Source organism: Gekko japonicus, unplaced genomic scaffold (genome assembly GCF_001447785.1).
Source record: "Gekko japonicus isolate JY-2015 unplaced genomic scaffold, Gekko_japonicus_V1.1 scaffold874, whole genome shotgun sequence".
NCBI classification, from domain to species: domain Eukaryota; kingdom Metazoa; phylum Chordata; class Lepidosauria; order Squamata; family Gekkonidae; genus Gekko; species Gekko japonicus.
Window position 1 is genome coordinate 234,370 of NW_015177035.1, and position 23,227 is coordinate 257,596.

General features: G+C 43.0%; 2 protein-coding genes across 2 annotated transcripts in view; one reads left to right on the plus strand and one right to left on the minus strand.

Annotated features, from left to right (window-relative positions):
* MRAP2 (melanocortin 2 receptor accessory protein 2) overlaps positions 1–5,178 on the plus strand; it is a 13,282-nt gene extending 8,104 nt beyond the window's left edge. Inside the window, exons 2-3 of the mRNA XM_015427964.1 lie at positions 444–543; positions 4,785–5,178. Of these exons, the coding sequence (XP_015283450.1) occupies positions 444–543; positions 4,785–5,178 (494 nt within the window). The remainder of the gene's footprint in view (positions 1–443; positions 544–4,784) is intronic.
* A 7,234-nt stretch (positions 5,179–12,412) lies between these two features.
* The window catches only part of CEP162 (centrosomal protein 162kDa), a 94,458-nt gene continuing 83,643 nt past the window's right edge, over positions 12,413–23,227 (minus strand). Inside the window, 1 exon segment of the mRNA XM_015427963.1 lies at positions 12,413–12,678. Coding sequence (XP_015283449.1) covers positions 12,469–12,678 — 210 coding nt within the window. The 3' untranslated portion in view covers positions 12,413–12,468.

The following is a 23,227-nucleotide window of genomic DNA, read 5'->3' on the forward strand; positions in this document are numbered from 1 at the left end:
CCCCCCCCCAACATTCTAATCTCTCACCGTTGATGCCTGAAGCAGATCCCTGCAGAGGCCATTTCAAAAGGATTTGGGGGGGAATTCAGCCGTCCCTGAAGGGATTTTTTTAGTTGTTGGATTTTTCTACAAACCCAGGAAGTCTACTGACTATGTAGGAAAAGCTGTTGGGGGAGAGTGAGCCCCCTGTTGGTGGAAATAAGTATCCGCACAGAAAAAAACCCTCTGGCTAATAGAATAAGGATATAAATTTTTAATAGTTTATCAAATTAACTCTTGTCTACAGCAATGAATGTCATCAAAATATTAATGCTATGCAAGATGGTATGCAGACTTTGAAGCTTAGATGCTCCGTAATAATGAAACATTGATATGTAAAATAAGAGATTCCCCCCTCCCCCTCATCCGTAATTTAACTTCCCTCCTCTCTCCTTCCTTTGCAGATTCCATTGTGATTGGGTTTTGGGTTGGCCTGGCTGTCTTCGTCATTTTTATGTTCTTTGTACTGACCTTGTTGACAAAGACAGGAGCACCACATCAAGAGTAAGTACAACCAATACCTAGCCAGAGTCCTCTGGCACTGATCAGTTGGCACTCTTTGTAGCAACAGGTCTTTGGAACGAATTCATTCTTGTGTTATATATAGCAACTAGGAGGGAAGCTCGTTGTAGGGAGAAGACAACAGGCGCTAGAAAGACAGGGGCCTCCGTCCCGCACTTTCTCCCCCCCCCGCAGACCCCGGGGTCTGCGACTGGCTTCCTGGGCGGCTGTGCCTGGGGGCCTCCGGGCCGCCTCAATGGCCGCATGCCCCAGTGGCGTGCCAGCCCCCTTCCATGTGCAGGCTGTCCGCCGGCGTGCCACGGCGGGCTAGTATGGCCTCAGTGGCAGCAGGCCCGGGCTCGTCCTGATGAACCTGCGTTGGATCGAAGTGAGGCCCTTTTGCTCACTCCCCCCCTCCCCAGACCCTGGGGCTGTGCTGCATGCGGCAGCCTCCGGGCCAGCTTAACAGGTCTTCGGGCAGACAGTGCACCAGCCCCTGCCCGCTCGCAGCCTGGTCACCGATGTGGCTCAGACCTCGGCGGCCCACAACAGCCATGCCGGCGGCAGCAGGAGTGGGCTCAGGCCGTCGACCTTGTGGGCGGTGAAGGGGCTGGGGCACTCATTGCATCAGAGGAAAACGAGGCCCATCCCCCTACTCTCTCTGCCCTCCCCATACCGCTGGGCCCTGCTGCATCCAGTGGCCTCCGGGTCGCCTTGACGGCTCTTTGTCCCAGTGGTGCGCCAGCCCCATCTGCTTACAGGCTGGCCGCCAAGACGGTCGGGGTGACGACAACTGGCCTGGGGGTGGGAGGAAACAGCTTGCCCAAGCATCCAGCCACCGGACTGTGCATTCCATCTGGTGGCCGGCGCTTGTGTGGGCGGGACCCCGCAATGCAGCCAGCCAATGCAGGCAGCGCCTTTGGAATGGCAGTTTTGGCATGAATAGAACTTTGCCACCCCAAATCACTTTTATTAATGAGAGATGTATTTGCTACTGTAAAATCCAGACCACCACTTTGTTCCGAAAAGACACCAACCCCGAAGCTTGTTACTTAAGAAAATGCTGGCTTCTTCACTGAGTAGAGGAACAAGTTAGCTGACTTCAAAGATGGTTTCAGCGATCGCCATGGCAGTAGCTTTGTCCCGGACCTCCAGGAGAAGTCTGTCAGCTCCCACGGCTGGGGGGGGGGGCGCAATCGTCCGCATCACCCCAGGAGCCTGGGAGAAGGGCTCCCAGCCATGGGGTGCTAGAGAGCTCCCTCTCGGTGTGAATAGCCAGCGAGGGGGGGCTACTCCAAGCCCCGACGGTCCTACCATGGAGCGTCCCGTATGGGAACAAGATCAGTACACCAGAGCAAGCGTTTGGTGATCAAGAGATATTAGACCCGAGCGAGCAATCGTTGAAAATGTGAGTTTAAGTACAAGTGAGAACAACGAAAAAGTGTAGGGCTCTCTCGAAAGAAAACGAGGGGGGGGGGGGGGGGGACTCCCCTCCATTCAGAACTGTTTACAGGCGATTTTAGCTACAAAAGGGGGGGGGCTACTACTAAAAGTGACCGGAATAAAATAAAGAGGCTGTAAGAGCTTACCGCATTACAAAAGAACTTCCAGAGACTTTGACAAACTTTTGATAAAAGTAAACAATTCTCAAACATGGCGCCACCAACAGTGAAGGACTCTAGAGATAAACAAGTGAAAGCAAAGCTTCTTCCTGGAAGTTCCAGTCCTGCAAGTTCTGCTCCTAGACAGGACTCAACAGTGGAACTTCAGAGGCTCTTGTCGGAAGCACTTCACCCTCTCAGGCTTCCAAAGTACTTACCGTGATCCAGTGGGGGACACAGACGTCCTCGCAGGATCATTCCTGCGGGGACAATAGACGCGCCGCACAATGCCATTGCCAGGAAGTGACACTGGGTGACGCATTGGCAATGGGGCTGGAAACTCGATGGTACCATCGAGTTTTCAGTCCCATTGCCAGAGCGTCGCCCAGCGTCACTTCCTGGTGACAGCATGGTGTGTTACAGGGAGGAATGGTGTGGCTGGGTAGCATGTTTCCCCCGCTGGATCACGGTAAGTACTTGGGAACCCTACGCCCTCTACTGGAGAAAATCATGGCAATTGATAACAAGCTGGACACACAACAAGCACAAATGGCTGCAAACATGCAGAAAATAAAAAAAATGGAGCAGGAGCTTAAAGAGATTGATACCAACTCAAAAAAGATGGACAAAAAACTGCAGGCACTGGAAAAAAGTGTCAAGTTGAAAAGTCTCGAGTATTACAGCTTCAAATGGAAAGAGCAAGCTATGTCTTGAGACTTCAAGGTATCCAGGAAGAGAAAGGAGAGAACCTAAGACAGATTGTCAGCGAGGCCCTTGCGCCCATGGCAGAGATGACATCGGATCAACTTCAAAGCAAAATAGATAACGGTCGATAGATCGTATTCAGAATTTATTAGAAAGAATTATCTGCCAGGGGAAGTTACAATAAGATTCTCTCAAAGAAAAGTGAGAGATCAACTACTGAAAGCATCCAATGGAGCTACTTTGAAGATAAAAGACAAAGATATAAGAATACTGAAAGATGTTCCATTTGAGATAAGAAGAAAAAGAAGGAAATATAGAGACTTGACTCTGTTTCTACAAAAACATGACGTGGTCTACAGATGGTTAACACCTGAGGGACTAATCTTCAGATATGCAAACAGTAAAGAAAGGATTGACTCTGTTGAAAAGGCTTGTGAATTTTTGCGTCAACATAGCAGTCCAACAGGAGAAGGTGCGACCGATTATGCCAAAGAGAGCGAATAAGGAGAGTCTGGATCCTCTGAGGAAGACTCTGACTCTAAATTGGGGGTGGCGGGTCCTAAACAAGGCTATCAATTGAGACACAGAAAGGGGGAAAAATAGATTGTTAATGTGCTCTGGAATATTCAAAAAGAAGTTTATTGTATATCGTTCTACAACCTCTTTATGAAATTAGAAATGTTGATGAAGCATTTATGTTTAATTAGATAGATGATCATTTTCAACGAAAGTTAACTTGGGTCTAAGTTTAAAGGTATATTTGTAAACGTATGTATGATCACCATCTCTTGGGTTTTTAGAGGGTTTTCTTTTCTTTCTCCCATAGATGTAGTTCCCCTTCCCTGGATTTTCTGTTTGTAGTTTTTAGTATGTAGTTATTAGAAAATGCAATTAAAAATACCCCTCTTGGGGGGTGCAAAAAAAAAAAAAAGACGAATGCACAAAGTGAAGCTGCTGGGGGCATGGGGGAGAGATTGGCAGGAAGGGGCAGCCCCTGAATGTAGCATCCTCCTTCTGCATCCCAAGCAGGCTGGGGTGGTTGGGAAGTATAATGTACGTTCTGGAATGCTCCCAGTTTTAGCTAGCTTTGTATTCTTGAACTCTTTCCTACCTGTTGCTCACACGCAAGGTCTGCTACTGAACCAGAATTAAACAAGCCCCTTTATGTTTTAACTAAGAGAAAATAAGCAATTTGGTAAACTCAGTCTTATATATATTTGAATAAAAGCCCTCTCACTGAAGGCTTATTGGGATGAAATTTGACGTCATGGCAACCCAACCCAAACTAAAATTGTATGGAATAATTTTTGAAGCTTCTCTGGACCTTTCTCCTAGCATGGCAACATCCTTGCTGAGGACAGATCAACCAACCTGCAGGAATTCATAAATCCATTATTAATAATTATTAAGAATGGACAATTGCCAAAAAAGTCACATTTTAACATCCTGTTGAGATCTTCCCTTTCAGAAATACATAATATAATGAATGTTCCAAAGTATTAGGGCAGTATGGGGTCTTTATATTATTTCAGTACAGTTATTCAGAAATTATTTAGCAATTAATTAATACATGAATGGAAAATTCTACTTTCCATCAAATAAAGTACATCCATCTCTTAACTAAGCAAAGGACAAAATGAAATTCTAGTAACTGTAATTCTAGTAAATAAGGAAAATGTCCATCAAATAAGATACATCCATGTCTTAACTAACATCTTTTAACTAAGCAAAGGACAAAATGATTAACTATTAAGAGTTGAAATTCTAGTAACTGGCAGTGAAACCAAAGCATAATTTCTCATTTGTGCATATGTTAGGTGACCTAATATTCTGAGCAGGCTGTTCATGATGATGATGATGACTGAAGCTGTGGTTTTGGCAAATGATAGCACTTAATTCATTTTATACAGTGTAATATTGACTCTGCTTGCTTTCTAGGAATGCAGATCCTTCTGAGAAAAGACTCTGCATGAACAGCTTTGTGGCCGACTTTGGAAGGCCACTGGATTCTGGCCGGATCTGTTCCCAACAAGCTGCTGAAGAATCGAGGTTGCTCTTCCACTGCTACATAAATGAAGTTGAGAATTTGGACAGGGGAAAACAATGCCACAAAGCTCCAGTTCTGGACAGTAACATCCACTTCCAGGAAGTGGTCCGGAGCACTGGGAGAGTCGAGGAGGAGCTGAGTTGTCACACAAAATTCAACATCCCAAACTTTGTGAACACTGACCAGAACTCTTCGCTGGGTGAAGATGACCTGTTGATTTCAGAGCCACCAATCATTTTAGAGAGCAAGCCAGTGAGTCAGGCTTTACACCAGCTTCTCAACTAATGACACTTGAGCAAGGTGTTTCTCTAGTGTAACAGGGACTCCTGTTTTATAGTATCACACTTTTTGGGTCTATAGTAAAACAGATAGTTTTTCTTTGACTGCCATCCTGTGTTTTATTGGTTGGTCCAGGACTCCAGTGAACTGAATTCATGCAACATGGGATGTTTCATATTGTTTTTTCAGTGTTTGCTAAGACAGTTATATCATTGTCATGTGGCTTTTATATTTTTTAGAAATGTAGGTCTGTACTCTGATGAAGAAAGAATCCAAAACATACTGGAATGTGGTCAACTTGAGAATATGTTGGGATTTATACATGTGAAAACCATCAAACGCAAAAGTATGCTTGAGTTTTACAACTCTCATTAGCTGGTATATGGTAGTATTTAAGCAGGCTGACATCTGAACCCTAAACACATTGGCTGTAATCTAGATATGGCCAGTTGTACCTGGATACTGCCAACAATAATAAACAAATGGGACAGTTAGTTACAGCTAATGTCTCATTGATCTCAGCAGGTAACTAACTCCTTGTGCATTTGGGGCCAATGACTTCACAATGAGATTTGGTTATTTTTCTACATAATTTGTATACCAAAAGGTTTTCTTGTGAGATGGTGCTAGGCGGCAAAATCTAGGTACTTTAGTTTCCAGAATCTTAGGGTTACCTCCCATATTGCACAAGAACAGTACATGTTTGTGTGCCCATAGATTCCCAGAATATAGGAGAGCCATACTTGGTTGAGCATGGGTATGTATGGTCTGCAGGGATCCATGACTCATTGTGACTGTTCCCAATACACCTGTGGTAAAAAGAGGCTAGTATGATTCACAAAAGTTACAGGAAGCCCCGGGATACATAAGATATTCAGACATGTTAACTATACCAACAACTTGTCAAGTAAGCCTTTATTTGCTGTAGTGGTCTGTCTTGAAGAAAATGAAATATCTGGGGGACATTTTTAAATTTTCTTGATCCAAGAATGTACATTTTAGATTTACTCTATTCCTCTGATGGGAACCATCTGTGGTTGGAAACACTGAGTTCTTGCTGATTTTTAAAAAAATTAAGTCTCTGTATCTTTCACATACTGTCTTTGTGGCCTAGAGTAATGTTTAGATTAAAGGCAAGCTTTTCAATTGCATTTCCTTCCTCTTCAAGCTTTAATGCGCAGGGCAACAACTGAGAGACAATTATGCAGACTCTGATCTACTATGGGAGATGTCACATCGAAGCATCTTGAAAGTGGAGTGGGGTCCTACAGCAGAAGGAAGTTGGTGACATCCAGATGTGATCAGGTATCAAGACCCTGCTCAAATTTGAAGGATAGGACTTTGCTTTGGCCGAGCACACCAAAGCCTCTGACTACTTCATGAGTACCATCATGTCATAGTTGAATCAATACTTTCCCTAGTGTATGTGCCTTCTTTGAGTGAACATTGGTACTTAGTGTAATTAACCTTATTATGGATTGCTTCCAGATGGCCCTGCACACTAAATCGAGGATGAATATGTGAACTAATCTCTGTTTCTGGCTCTTGTCTGGTTTTTAGTAATGCTACTTATAAAGTCCGTATGGTCAAAGCAATGTATTCCCAGTAGTACTGTATGGCTGCGAGAGATGGACTATAAGGAAGGACGAGCGCCGAAGAATAGATTGTTTTGAATTATGGTGCTGGAAAAGACTCTTGAGAGTCCCTTGGACTGCAAGAAGATCAAATCAGTCAATCCTAAAAGAAATCAACCCTGACTGTTCCCTGGAAGGCCAGATAGTGAAGCTGAAGCTCAAATACTTTGGCCACCAAATGAGAAGGGAGCACTCACTGGAGAAGACCCTGATGCTGGGAAAGATTGAGGGTCAAAGAAGAAGGGGACAGCAAAGGATGAGAGGGTTAGACAGTGTTATCGAGGCAATGAACATGAAATTAAGCAAACTCCGGAGCATGACGGAAGACAGGAGGGCCTGGCGTGATGTGGTCCATGGGGTCGCAAAGAGTTGGACTCGACTGTGTGACTGAACAACAACAACAAAACATATAAAGATTTATAAGTAATACTTATAAATGAGCTAATTCTCTTATTGTGTAGTGGAATTGAGTAGCTTTTTTTAAATGTTCAGCGCACACTACAGTAACAAGGAAAAAACCAGACAGTGGAATCATGTACCTTAATTTGGTAGAAGGCGCTTTTCCCTCTCTCCTTTGTGTTTCCAAGACAAAAATAAAGTTACAGATTAAAACATGGTATGCTTGGAGAGTAGCAGTTGCAGCTGTACTTCTGCTCACTCTCCGGCCCTGGAAAGGTGATGCATTGCCATATTTCTGATATGAGGAACACACAAAAGACCATTCTGTCCTTGGCATATTCTTTTGACAGTGGTATTAATAGAACGATCTTATGCAGAGTCAGGTGCACCAACACCTTATTGAGAGCATGTCCCGCTTTACATAGCATCAGGCTGCAAGCATAAATATTCTTTCCCCATGGTGTTAATACTTGCAGAAAGCGTTTCCATGATCATAGACCATGGCCTTTTATTTCTAGCTATGTTAATTATTGCAATCACACAGAAGACAGCATATCCTGGCCCTATGCAATGGCCCATCACTTGTTGAAAACATGCCCTTAGTGGAGATTTGCCACTGTGTGAAACAAAGGGAAGGCAGCAGAACAGGACTTCTTCACTTCTCCCTTCCCACTGCAGCCTTAAATGCTCCCTCCAATATTGCTCCCAGGGGAACATCATGAGGGGCAACCTGAAAGACTGGTAGAGGGTGGGGGAATCAGCAAATGTCATTTGCTTCTGTTACTGGAAATTTACTGCAGGATCCAAGCCAGAACATGCAAGATTAAGTACCCCCCCAGGTGGCATTAATTTCTGGAAATTCTAAAAATGGCCCCTGGACATGGGAGTCAAAGAAATTACTTGTAGGACAGAAGGTGAGGCTTGAGGCTCAGCACCATTTATTTTAAAGTTAAGCCCATAAGCGCTGAAGGCAACCTTAATGGATAATGGCCACTGGTCACTCCTAAGCAAAAGCGAGACAATCACTGTAATTGGCAAGGTCAGCAATTTCAACAGACATTACTTAGCTACAATGAAATCTTATTAGCCTGCGTACTTGTACGCCAGCATCTTCTCATTACTTTTAGAAATGAGGGCGAATACTGACTTCATTCGGAATCTTCACTTAGTTCATCCCTTATGAATGTAATATCTGTTAAACAGTTACCTTAGAATTAAACAATCACCTTAGAATTGCCTCCAAGGTGCTGCCAAACAATCTGCTCTGTTGTGTTTGTCTTTATATCGACAAGCTGCATCAGATTTACAAGACAAAGCCTGCCAGGATTTTTGTTCATCTCAAAAAGCATCACCACCTTTTATACAAATGCCACAACTGTCAATATGGATGCAGAGTGCCTCACTGTACACACTCTGGCAAATCAGAAATCTTAACTTGGTACTTATATCATCCTGATTAATAAATAAATAAATCCATTGTAATGTTTTGGCAGGCTAACTAATTCTTTTGCTATTATTTCGCGAAGCCCAGAACTATGAAAATGGAAAGGATGAAATCCATTCTGAGGGAAATGACTTGCGGCAGTTAAAGACTGCCAGAAGAATGATACATGTTTTCTGTGCTGTCTGAAACAGAAAAAGCCAACTTCATGAGATGCTTAGCACCAGTCCCCCAAAGGAAGTTTTAAAACAGAAATAGATTCAGGAGTTTGTGGATTGTTCCAAGAGACAGCTTAGAACAACGGACAGAACCAAGGGCAATGGAGCAGAGAGATCCTTAAGAGGAAATATATAGTGTGAATAAAGTTATTAGTAGGGCATGGAACAAAGACTGCAGGGCAGAGAGAATAAGGGAAGTGAGGGGGAAATCTGAAGGATCAGGACCACGAAGATCTTGCCTACAATTCTTTGGATCTAACCCTATGTACTGCATGGTTTTAATAAATTAGTTTCATATTAAATGTCTTTGGTCACAATCCAGTTAAAAGGCCCAAGAAAGGCCATTAAAAAGCAATGGACTGAAGGATGCTTAACTGCTGTATTCCTTGTGTTTGCACAAATGAATCTGAAAGACAGAATAAGTCATAGCCAATATGGTATAGTAGTTACTGTCAGACTAGGGTCATAGAAATAGATCAAGATGAGTGGCTGTGTGAGTCTGTAAGAGTCCAGTAGCACCTTAAAGACTAACAAGATGTATCAGTAGAAAAGAGCAAGAGTCCACTAGCACTATAAAGACTAAAGGTTAGTCTTTAAGGTGCTACTGGACTTTTGCTCTTTTCTACTGCCACAGACAGGCTAACACAGCTACCCATCTTGATCTAACCAAATGTATGGTAGGGTGTGAGCTTTCATGAGTCACTGCAGTTTTTCAGATACAAATGTGAGTCTACCTGTCCTAGATATTGGAAAGTGGAGTGATTTCAGATGCCAAATGACAGCAGGCAAATGACATCAGCAGGTGTGATATGCAGAGAGGTAGTAGGGGTGGAGAAATCAGCACTGGTAATGAGACAGGAAACCTAGTGATTCAATCCAGGTGGATGCATTGTCTTGAGCTTCATTATCAATTGCAATTCAGCAGTTTCTCTTTCTAATTTCCCTTTGAAATTGTTGTGGTTTCTGCCCCAACTGAAGGGTAAGCGGGTGTTGCAATAAAATATTTTCAAACAATTTATTTTAAAAGCCATCCTGCTAAAACAGCTTCTGCCTAAAATGTTGATGAATTACTATTAGACTGATGCATAACCTCACTCCCTGATATTTTGTGGCTGACTCCGCCTCCCGTGGCAGCCATTTTGTGGCTACACACACCACACTGTGTCAAAATTCCAAAGGTGCTTGAAGGCTTGAAAAGGCTGGGGACCCTTGTTTTAAACTTACACATATAACTGACATGTAAGGGAAGCAATGCTATCCTTCTTTCCTCTCTTGCAGACAAAGCAATTCTAAGCAGGTTTCTGCAAGAGCAAGCCCCATTTTATTCAATGGGGAAAGTTGTATTCAGTGCGTAAATTACAACTGAACTCTGAGGCTGCAATCCTATCAGCATTTCACTGAGAATAATGAGATATAATCCTATGGCAGTGTGCTCAGAATATTAGCCCACATCTCACCGTATTTAGAACTAACTCTACAAGCTATGCAAGGACCTTTTTTGCAGCATTCTGCTGTAAGACTTGGGAGGAGAAACCAGGGATGGTTTTTCTCCCTCTAGATTATACATTACTTGAGCAGATACAGAGCCATGCACTGCTGGAGTAAAAGAAACAGTAGGACCTAGCACTACTTTCTAACCATGAACTTCCTTGCTTGACCCAATTCCAATCTGTTATAAATCTTGCCCTGCATTTCAAGTAAATTTAACCCTTTGGATTATCCAAGCAAAACTTCCAGATTGATTCAGTAACTTCTAAAGGGTAAGAGATGAACTGTCACATAAATACAGTTTAAGGCTCTGCAACCACCTTTATTTTAAAAGGAAATTCCTACCGATTCTGGAAATACTTTATTTAACCTTTTAGTTCTGTGTCACCTAAACATCTAACGGTTTCATTCCGGATCACCATCAGCTAATGGCAGATAGTTTTAATTCCTCCCAAGGTGCTCTCTCCTTATATACTCTCCCTCATCACCACCTACAATCTGGCAAGTATGCTTAGCTTTGATTCTTCTCTCTCACTTGCTCCTGTATTTAGTCTGTCACCAAGTCATGCTTCCTCTTCTTTTACACACTGAAAAAATATGCCCCTTTCTCTCCACTCCTTAAGGGAAAACGCTGGTTCATAGTCTGGTTCTTTTCTTGATATTGTAACCTTCTCCCCTCTGCTCTTCTTTTATCACACCTCAGCTCATTGCCATCAAAATCATTCCCCTTCTCATTGGTCTAACCATGTAGCCAGCTCTTAAGCCCTCCATTACCTTCCTACGCAATCCTAGGTCGAGCACAATCTCTTCCATGGCCTCCCTTCCACCACTTGCCTGTCAGAATATTTCTCTGCCCAACAACTACTGCGGGCTTGGAAGAAAGATGAGCAAAATCTTCTTTTTCTGGTCTTTCTCCAACTTTTTCCAGTAGTTAGTAGAAACACACACCAAGCATCTACTATACAATGAAATAATTTAGTCGACTGGCATATTTAGTAAACAACTGGAATGATAAGCAAATTACGCTGCACAGATTTTGGGAAGTAAAATAGTAAGCCTTAGAAGTAGCCTTGCCATCTGCCTGTTTTGGATGGTTAATTGCATACGAGTCTGGCCCTCCCACCCAACCTTGTGTCCAGGATGATGGGAGAACTGGGGAGAGGACAGACATGATGTTGTATGATGTATCAACGTCACATCCTAGCAAAAACCTGGACATATCAGTGTATCAGCCAATGCTCTAGAGCAGAGTTGTCGAACTCATCTGTTACAAGGCCCGGAACTGACATAAATGTCACTTTGTCGGTCCGGGCCACGTGTGCCATAAAACGTAATGCCAGGTACCAGAGATATAAACTATAAAGGACAGCAGCTGGTAAGCTCTGAGTTGGTGTGTCCTCACAGCAAGGTCCCATGGGCTGGGAGGAGTGTCCAGAGGAAAACCCACATGGGAGGGCTGGAGAGGCAGCAGTGCAGCACTAGGCAGACACTCCCACAATGCTTGACTGCTGCAGATGAGGTTGTTCCGCCATGCTGAAGCCACAATGGAGTGGCTCCCCCCAGCACTCCCTCGCTTGCACCAGTTGCACCAGTTCCCTGCTCTAGAGCATCCCTAAACCTTTCTGGTAATACCACACAGCTTTGGGGGAAATTCCAACAGGGTCGGCTTAGACACTGATATCATGGGCAAGTTTTTGCCTGAATGGGGCATTGTCGAACATCACGTCCACCCCTTGCCCTGCCCCTAAAGCTCCTGGTGGTGCATCATGGCGGCCTAGCAACCCTACTTACAAGACAGAAACGATAAAAGTGAACATTCTGTTTTGGATAGCTGAAAACCATATAGATGTTATCACCAGTTCTTGAACATAGCCAGTCATATAACATCCAAACATTGTCCTTCAAGAACTGATATTTTTCTCTTAAAACCAAATTAAACACTTATAATTTGCATTCAATTTAATATCCAAATTCACCTATCAGTAACATAAAAGCTATCAACAAAAGTACAATGGAAATCTGGACACAGGCCTAAGAAGTGGACTCATGACCTTGTGGGATACATTCTGCTTGTGTCTGTCTTTATTAAAACTCTTCCCTTATTAAATTGCATGCTTCAGATCTTCCAGTAACTTTCATGTATGTTTGAGCCTCCTGCAGGAATTATGACACCCTGCTTCTGCAGTTGCCGCAAAACGTCCAACATGGAATCCAGTTCTATGCGGAACTTCTCCAGCTCTTGATTCTTCAGCAGGGCAAGCTTCCTCCATTTCTCAATTTCCTGGGTTTGTTCCACTTCTGCAGTATGTCGAGTGTGCTGTATCACCTGTGCAGCAGAATAATACATTGATGTTCAGACACAAATTCCTTAGTTAGAAGCTGAAAAATAAATATATCTAATTCTCAGTATGGCCAAATGTGTGTTCTTAAACCCAGAGATTGGAACCATGAACAGACAAGACAGATCTTTCTAGAGACCTAAATAAAAAAAGCTCCAGGTTTGCAGAAAAATCTGAAATCTTAAAAAGAATACATTGGCAGGGGGAATAACCCCCAAATAATAGAAGTAGCACCTATAGCTTTAAGAATGACTGCCTTCTACAGTAGCTATTATATGCGTTACAACCACAACAGCATTGCCTACCAGAAGGTTTCTGTCAGTAAAATGCAAGGGGACAGCTAGGGCCATTTCCAGGGCATTTTTGACCTTTAAGGGAGGATTCACTGAGGCCAGGCCTGGTAGCAACCACTGAGTGCCTTGATACCAAGGGGCTCACATGACTGTCTCAGGCCTGGCCACTTCGGACTGTTCAGCTGCAGTCACCCAAGGAAAACCAGCGTGGAGTAGCGGCTCTAGCTTCAAATTAGGATCTGGGAGACCCAGCTTCAAATCACCATTCTGCCATGGAACCTCAGAGGGTTGAGACTCGGCCAGACACACATTAGCAGCCTAATGTACCTAACAGGCTGTTACAAGGATAAAATGGAGAAGAAGAGAAAGATGTAAACTCTGCTGGCCAACCACTGTGGAGAAAGGTGGGACATAAATGAAATAAATAAATCTGAAGATAGAGGGCAGACAAAAGATAGGCTAATGGGGAGGAAGGAGAGAAGAAAGCAGGGAAAGGTTGCCAGGAGGAAGGAAATGAAACAGTGTGGGGAGGGGGATACAGGGAAAAGTGAGCTGCCTCCAGCAAGTCTTTCCAGGTTCCCCACCATGGAACTGGGCCCAGTCCAGCATCTGGCCCTGCACAACTGGGCCATAGTTTTCCCAGGGAGAGTCTGCCATGGGAGGAAAGAAGGAAAAGGTGAAGGCAGGGTGGTACATAAAGGCAGGCTGGTTTGTGGGTGGGAAGGAGAAAAGGAAGCAAGGAAAGGGGAAGAGGCTATGGAGGCTCCCAGGAATAGAAAAGAGGAAATACTTGGGGAGGGGGTAAATGCCATGCCCCTTGCAAGTCCTTCCAGGTCCCCCACCTGTAATCTCTATTCCTTGGAGGTCCCCCACTTGTCATCTCTAATATTGAATGGGCTCTGTCAGAACATTTACAAAATTATTTTTCATGTTTGTTCTAAAATTCTTTGAAGGAAAATACACATACGCATGATTAATTATGTTCATGGGGACCAGAGTTAGGACTTGCTCAGGCCCAGTCTGATATTTCTTATTACAATGTGGTGCAGAGATCAAAGTACAGTCTGGGAGATCCCAGCTCAAATCCCTACTCAGCTGTGGAAGATGACCGAGTGACCTTGGACCAGGAGTCATTTCGTAGAAAAAGAGCTAGGGGAACTCATTAGCATAACTCATTAGCATATGCCACACCCCCTGACATCAGGGGCCCGGCAATGGACCTGCAAGGCCAGCGGGAGTGCAAGGAAGCCCCGCCAAGGCCCTCCCTGACCCCAGGCAGGCAGGGGTGGGGAGAGGCGGGGAGGAAGCAACTTACCCTCCCTCTTCTCCTGCCTCCTCCTGGCTGAATGAGGACTGGAAGCGGGGCGACCGGAAGCAGGGGGTGGGGCTTCGTCATGTGCCCCGCCCCCTGCACCTCACCCGGGGGAACTGTGTTCCCCCGCGTTCCCCCCTGAAATGACCTCTGCCTTGGACTAATCACTTTCTTTCAGCCCAACCTACTACACAATGTTGTTGAGAAGATAAAATGGAGGGTGGGAGAATGATGATGTAAGCATCACTGGGGAGAAAGGTGGCACATAAATATCTAAACAAACAATAAGTAAAAGTCAAATAAGACTAGTGGCTCCATACAAAATGGAAAAACATACGTAAGGAAAGCATTTTATCTAGAAAAATGTGTGATGTAAAATGTGATATGTACATCAGTCATGGCCCTAAGGAGCATGTTTACAATGTGTATTTTATTTTTTTTGTATTCTCTTTATTAGATTTTCCATAGCAAACAAACTAACAAACGAACAAACAGAAAGAACAGGCCATTGAACAGTAGTTTTCTGCAAAAAAGAAAGATACAGATCACATATTTGTTCTCGTTTTAGCAATGCTTTCAATGATATTTAAATGCATAGTTCTAGCAGTTTATAGCTTCCAACATAACCATTGACCCCTGATATAAAGTTCTTTGGATCTACATTTCTACCCGGTGAAATTTCTTGGCAATATACCTTCAGCACTCATTCTTATCCCTTAGATATACAAGTCACTAATCTAAACTGAGGCACGCATTTCTATTTCTATTCTTTAGGTTTAAATACCAACCATTACTTTATCAACCATTTACTAATCAGTGATTGTACCCTGCTGTTCTAAAACTCAATTCTCTCTGTATTCCAGGAAAAATACTTATTTTTTATTTTCTTGCTCATGTCTTTTTAAGTCCATTTTTTTAACCCTATATATTGTATATAACCTTCCATTCCAGTAATCTTCAATTGTCTAATTTATTCTTCGTACATTTCTTCTTGCTAATCCCCGTTCTTAACAGTTAAAGAGTATCAATACCCATGGAGTGGAAATAAAAAATAATACAGCCTATTATTCAAGCCTATTCTGTTTTCCCCACACATTTCTCTTATCAATTGTTTTGTATCCATGTTTCCCCACTAAGAGGAGTTTCAACATCTTTTATCTTCATTACTTAGATAACTAAACAATAATAATACAAATAGGTATTTAAAGCATACCTCTAACTACAAAAATGTACTAGAATACATTGTGGGGGTCTCTGCCTTTCGTTCATTATATTAACCAGACGAGGGGGAGGGAGTAGGTAAAATAAAGGGAAAAGAAAGTTGGCTCTACCACGTAGTGCGCAACGCCTATATCTTCCCCTTCTTTTGCTTTCTGGGTTACCTTTTTCTCAATAACTAAACTTAAATGTCTTACTTCTTTGTATTAATCAGTTTTAACTTCCATGTTTTGTCTTTCCTGTTTCAATGACTTTGTTTTCAATTTTCTGTTAAGTCTATTGTTTTTCCTTGGAGAACGCTTCTCTCGTTTTGTCTTCAGCTTATTCGTCTTTCCATGATTTTGTCGTCGGGAGGTTCCTTTTATCAGACTCACCACCAAAGAGTGTTTTGCCAAACTCTTTAAATTACACTTTTGGTTGTCTAAATTTCTCTTTCTCTTCTCCACTAACAACAGTGTGCTCTGTAACTCTTTTTCTTGTCTGAAGTTCTGCTCCTTATCTAAATCCACCCCATTTCATTGGGGCTGTAACAATTCCTCTTTCCTTTTCCCATTCAAGTTTGAGTTCAGAAGATTTTCAAAGGCATTTTTACATGCTGTTTCAACTGCCTGTCGCACTTCATCAAAGAGAATTTTTTTTATTGTTCCATGGTAAGCTGGCCAATTTCTGTTTAGCATATCTAACTCCTCGTCGTCTCCTTCAGCTACTTTGCCGTTCTCCCTTGTCGCCACCATTTCCTTGTCTATTCCTTTGCTCCGATGCAATTCTTAGCCGCCGTTACAAAGTTTGGAGCTATTCCTAGAGGATTATTTAGTATAGGTCTTCATTTAAACGTTGCTAGAGCCCCATGTATTCTTCTTTGTTGCTATATATTGTAACATTAATCCAAAGTTTAAAACGGGCGGTCACAGCTCAATTGTAACAAGGCGAACCCTGTTACTCCTGTCTCCATTTCCGCTTCAAGACAAACCGTTCTGGCCACGCTCACCGCCATTTGCACACTTCCTGGCCAAGTCTCCTGCCTCCAGCCTCCCTCTGAAAGGTCCGGCGAAACCCCCATAAGCCCCGAGGATCCTAGGAGGCTCCAAAGAAACGAAGAAAGACAGGGCCAGTTGGGAGCGTCCCGACTGAGCTCCTGTGGTGCTGCGCCGCTGCCCGGAAGTCACAATGTGTATTTTAGAGGGTATTTTTATACAAATGCCTTTCAAAAGGTACAGAAAAGATGTGTTTGAGCAACATTGGAAATGCAGGCATCCAGCTTTATTATAATGTACAAAAAATGACCCCAAGAAGCAGCAATGATGCCATTTCACAGAATGTGAGAGATGTGTTATCAGAACTTTTTTGACTCTAAGAACAAGAAGCCCTAAACCCTAATCCAAGTGTGAAGAAAGCTCATTAAAACTTGTGACAGTTTTTAATTAGCATGCTGGCTATGATTCACAGGTACAATGAATGCAGAATTCATTGTTACATTTTGAGGCCATCAGGCTAAAGTGTTTGCTTTTTTTAAAATAAACAGCAAGAATAAGTGTAGACTTGGATTAGGATGTTTTCAGTCAGAAAATTACAAAGTCTTTTACTCGGGAAATGACAAACAGAAAAAATGGATTTGCTCTAATTTTGAGGAGAGATGTAGCACAAGCAATTGGGGGCTATAACACAAAGTCTGACCAAATAATATCAGACTTCATGGAAAGCCTATCAACATAACCATCATTCAAGTTTATGCCCCAACTACAGATGCTGAAGAAGAAATTAAAAGTTTTAATACAAGTATCCAGGAAGAAATTGATCACACACCTAAACAAGATGTGCCAGTAATCATAGGTGGCAGAAAATTTGGGCTAGGAGCATGAAATGAAACAGAAGAGTGACTCAGAATTCTGTGAAGACAGCAATTTATTCATTGCGAACACATATTTCAGGCAACCAAACAGACGATTGTATACATGGACATCACTGGATGGCCAATATAGAAATCAAATACATGACATTATCAGAAGGAGAAGATGGGGAAGCTCTATTCTCTCTGCTAAAACAAGACCAAGAGCTGATTGTGGTACAGACCATGAATTGTTAGTCTCAAAAATTAGAATAAAGCTGAAGAAAAACACTGAAACATTCATAGTGCAGGGGTGGAAACTAGTCAGAGGGTCAAAAATACTGATTTTACTGACCAAAATTCCCCAAAAATTGACCAAATACTGACAAATTACTGAAAAATTTAATGTCAGCCTACTGATTTTTTAAAAAATAATTTTATTTTACAGAAAATGGTAAAAGCAACATATCCCCGAATATATGCTGGGATGCGATAAAACCAGTGCTGAGAGGTAAAATAATTTCCAAGGCCACATACATTCTTAATTAGTTTAGTGGATGCAGCCACTTGTCTGTCCCTGTTATCAATAGATTGCACCGTCAACCAAACAGTAGCCCTTCATATTTTGGTTTCCTTATTTGTTCCCAGTCAAATTTGTCTATGTTCATTTTCTCTAATACAGGGTACCATTTGTCCATGGGGTTAAGCAGCTGATGCTCAGCATCTTTATTGTTTGTCCAAAAACGAGATTTTCTCTTGTAGGAAAAAATCCCAGACTTTGTGCAGCCATTGTTGCATCGTTGGAATGGAATCTGCTTTCCATCTGCTTGCTAATAACACTTTAGCAGCTATTAACAGAACATTGATTAGTTTTTTCTTAATTTCGGGTACACCATCTGCAGGCCAAAGGTGGAGCAAAATCAATGCCGGGTCATTTGGTAAATTGTAATCTGTTAGAGCTTGGATATTTTGGATGATGTTTTTCCAATACTGAGCAACAAATGGACACTCCCACCATGCGTGTATGTATGATGCTTTCTGACCACATCGCTTCCAACACAGTGATGAAGTGTATATATGCGCCAATTTTACAGGTGTTAGATACCATCTGTGTAGCACTTTCATCGCTGATTCCTGAATATTGAGGGAGTTCGATATCTTCGCATGCATTTTCCAGATGTCTTCCCATTGATCATCTGTCAAACATCTTTTAATGTCTTTGTGATGTCAGCCTACTGATAAGCTAGCATTTTAAATGTAAAACTATTATCTGGCCTCCACCATCCCCATAACCAGCCCCATAGTTAGATGTGACCCAGATAAAAGGATTGAACACCTTTTTATTGACTTTTTTAAGAATAGAGGACAATGTTTTCATTATTGTACAAAATTTAAGGCAAAAAAAGATTCCCTTTTAAAAATAATCACATACTGCAGATAATAAAATAGCAAAACAGCAAAAACATACTAAAAACCAAACATAAAGTAATAAAGTAATAATTATGACAACAAAAATAATTACTGTAAGGTAAGACTTGTCTTTGCTTGTACTTTATCTTTGGTTTTTTGATGAAAAAAGAACCGGCCAGCGGCCTGCCATCCTTGGTGGGCGCTGTGTCGGGCTGGGCATTGGAACACTCTAGACAGATTGTCCTGCATGATTTCAATGTCCATGTGGACGATGTGGCCTCCACTCAGGCGATGGACCTAGTGTCATCCATGGTGGTGCTGGGACTCTCCCAATATGTAATGACTCCCATTCACTGGGCCGGACACACACTCAATCTGATCTTCGTGGCAGGGGTCACAGTGAACCGGGTCACTGCCTCAGCAGTGCCATGGTCGGACTACCATGCTCTGAAGGCCCATCTAAATGTTTCATCCCAACCCTGTTTGGGCAGCGAGCAGATTTCAGCTTGCCCATAGAGCCAAATGAACCCTATGTGGCTTCAAATGCCCCCTGGCGGCTCGTTAGATGAGCTTGTGGAGGATTGGCACAGCTGACTCTTGGTAGCCATCAATGAGATTGCTCCCCGACACTCTAGGCTGGCTCCCCTCCTGAAAAAGCCATCTCTGGATCTGGCTGAATTAGCTAATTACTGGCCGGTCTCCAACCTGCTCTATTTGGGCAAAATAATTGAGAGGGCTGTGGCAATTCAGCTACAGAGCTTTTTGGATGACACTTCCATTCTAGGTCCTTTCCAGTCCGGTTTCCGCCCAGGCCACGGGACGGAGACGGCACTGGTCACCCTCACGGATGACCTCCAGAGGCATCTGGATCAGGGCGGATTGGCAGTGATGTTGCTGTTGGACCTGTCGGCGGTGTTCAACACAGTCGGTCAACCATTAGTGACTGATCCACTGCCTCCCTAACACTGGAGTCCAGGGGCCTGCCATTGCAATGGCTGGCTTCTTCCCTTCAGGGTCGGGGATAAAGGGTGGCGCTAAGGGAGCAGTTATCCCAAAGGCACCCGCTGATTTGTGGAGTGCCCCAAGGGGTGGTGCTGTCCCCAATGTTACTTAACATCTACATGCGCCCCCTTGCCCAGAGGCAAGGGCTGGGATGTCACCAGTATGCGGATGATACCCAGCTCTATCTGTTGTTGGGCGGCCAGTCTGACTTCAAACCGGAAGATCTGGACCGGGCATTGCAAGCCATGGCTGGTTGGCTCAGACTGAGCCAACTGAAACTGAATCCGATGAAGACGGAGGTCCTGTGCCTGAGCCAGGGTGGCCCAAGTGTAGGGATCCTACTTCCGACCTTCAGTGGGGCACCATTGGTGCCAGCGCTGGAGGTTAGGAGCTTGGGAGTGCTCCTGGATGCCTCACTAACAATGGAGGCCCAGGTAGCAGCCACTGCCAAATCAGCCTTTTACCACCTCTGGCTGATTAGGCAATTGGTTCTCTTCCTCGAATGCAACGACTTGGCGACAGTGATCAATGTGATGGTCACCTCGAGATTGGACTACTGTAATGCTCTCTACATGGGTCTGCCCTTGACCCAAATCCAGAACCTACAGCTAGTGCAAAATGCTGCAGCCAGGCTTCTGATGGGCCTCCCTATGCAGGACAACATCCAGCCTGTGCTGAAAGCACTGCACTGGCTGCCGATAGGATACCGAATTCGCTTCAAGGTGCTGGTACTTAACTTTAAAGCCCTTCATGGTCAGGGGCCCATATACCTGAGAGAATGCCTTTCCCCACATGCTCCCCAGAGAGCACTGCGCTCAGGGTCACAAAATCGATTGGCCTCCCAGGTCCTAAAGATGCCAGGCTGACCACAACATTCTGTAAGCATTGTTATAAGTACCTGATCACTTACTAGCACTTTATGATAATGTAGAGTTTTATTATTTGTTTTAAGATTGTATGTTAAATCTCTTTGTAAGCCACCCTGAGCCTGCTCCGGCGGGGAGGACAGAGTATAAATTGAATAAATAAATAAATAAAAGTTATTCACAAACTCTTTCGTTTCTCAACAGTTTTCTGCACTGCATCTACAAACACTTTTCCCCTTGTCCTCTTCTTCCATTGCTTTCTCAACTCCTTCAAGCATGTGCTGTGCCATGTTGAATCCCACAATACTCATCACCTCTACTTTCATTGTCTCATGTTTTAAGAGGTTAATTATGTTTCTATATTTTGTGGAAGATTTCACCAAATCACTTTAACTCTTAGGAACAAAGTCCTTAAAGTACTTCATAACTAAACTGAAAACAATCTGTCTTCTCACTGGGAAGTCATCATGTTTCCCCAAAAATGCAGTAATGAAAACAGAAAAACACAAACTGCATTCAGAAAAATCAAAGAAATACTGACTTTACTGACCAATTTTTTTAAAAAACTGACAAATTACTGACCAAGATGAAAAAACCCTGACTTTTACTGATTTTACTGACCATTTCCCACCCCAATAGTGCCATAATACAATCTAAACAACATTCCTGAAGAGTTTAAAGACCATATAAAGAATAGACTTCCATTAAGTTCACGTGAACAAGAAGTGGAAGAACTATGGGCTAAAACCAAAAATATTATAAAGAAAGAATGTGCAAAGACTATTCCAGAAATAGAAGTTTAAATGCAGGGTTCCAGTGAGTGGCACGCAGGGATAAAGAGGATTATTACAATAAGCAGTGTAAAGAATAGAAGAAAGAAGAAAAATATTTTTCCCCACAAGATCCAAGAGATAAAGGGAAATTTAAAGCAGTTAGGAATGCTGAAAAACCAGCATGGAAATAAATTAGCTGAGCAGGACAAAATAAAGAAAAGATGGGAATAATACACTGAAAAACTATACAATAGGGATGAAAAGTTGACAGATTCCTTTCAAGAGGAATCTTTTGAAGAAGAACATACAGTTTTCGAAAGTGAAGTGAAAGTTGCACTCAAAGCTATTGGGAGAAATAAACAACAAAGAGTAGATGGAATATCAATAGAGCTAGTTCAAGCCACAGAAATGGAACCATCAAAATCTTAACAAGAATATGCCAACAAATATGGACAAAACAATGGCCCACAGACTGGAAACACTCAATCTACATTGCAATTCTGAAGAACTGTTACCATATATGGAACAAGAAATGCCAGATGTTCAACTTGGATTCAGAAAAGGAGAGGCATTAGAGATCATATTGTTAATTTACATTAGTTGCTGGAGCATACGAGAGAATTTCAAAAGAAAAACTAGCTTGTATTTTGTAAACTACATCAAAGCTTTTGATTGTGTGGATCATGAAAAGCTATGGTTGGTTTTAACAGGACAAGAGGTTATTGTTAGGACAGAATATGGAGAAGCAGAATGGTTTCTAATGGCCAGGGGACATTTCGTAGAAAAAGAGCTAGGGGAACTCATTAGCATAACTCATTAGCATATGCCACACCCCCTGACATCAGGGGCCCGGCGGTGGACCTGCAAGGCCAGCGGGAGTGCGAGGAAGCCCCGCCAAGGCCCTCCCTGGCCCCAGGCAGGCAGGGGTGGGGAGAGGCGGGGAGGAAGCAACTTACCCTCCCTCTTCTCCTGCCTCCTCCTGGCTGAATGAGGGCTGGAAGCGGGGTGGCCGGAAGCAGGGGGCGGGGCTTCATCATGTGCCCTGCCCCCTGCACCTCACCCAGGGGAACTGTGTTCCCCCGCGTTCCCCCCCGAAATGACCTCTGCTAATGGCAAAGGTTTCAGAACAGGAAGAATACAAAAGTAAGGACTACTGAGGAATTACACAACTTTAAGGCTGACAATGAAGAAATTGAAATTGTTCAAGATTTTCTATTCCTTGCCTCCATCATCAACCAAAAGGGAAACTGCAACCAAGGAATCAGAAGGATATTGAGATGGGAAGGGTAGCCATGAAGGAGCTAGAGAAGATCCTTAAAGGTAAGGCTGTGTTGCTGGTGACCAAAATCAAGATTCCCCATTACTAGGAAAATTGGACAATGAAGAAAGCTGGCAGGAAGAAAGTTGATTCATCTGAAATGTGGTGCTGGCTGAGAGTGCCAAAAAGACAAATACCACGGAGTGCCAAAATGACAAATAAGCGGGTTCTAGATCAAATCAAGCCTGAACGTTCCCTATAAACTAAAATTGACCAAACTGAAGCTATTGTACTTTGGACACATTATGAGAAGACACTGGAAAAGACAATAATGCTGGGAAAAATTGAAGGCAGCAAGAAAAGAGGAAGACTGAACATGAGACGGATTGACTCAATCAACGAAACCATAGTCCTCAATTTGCAAGACCTGAGCAAGGCTGCTAATGATAGGACATTTTGGAGGTCATGAATTCATAGGGTCACCATAAATCAGAAGCGATTTAGTGGCACTTAACACACACACACACACACAAGAATAAAAGAGAACATTTCGTATGTTTTGAAAAAGATGGCAGGAGA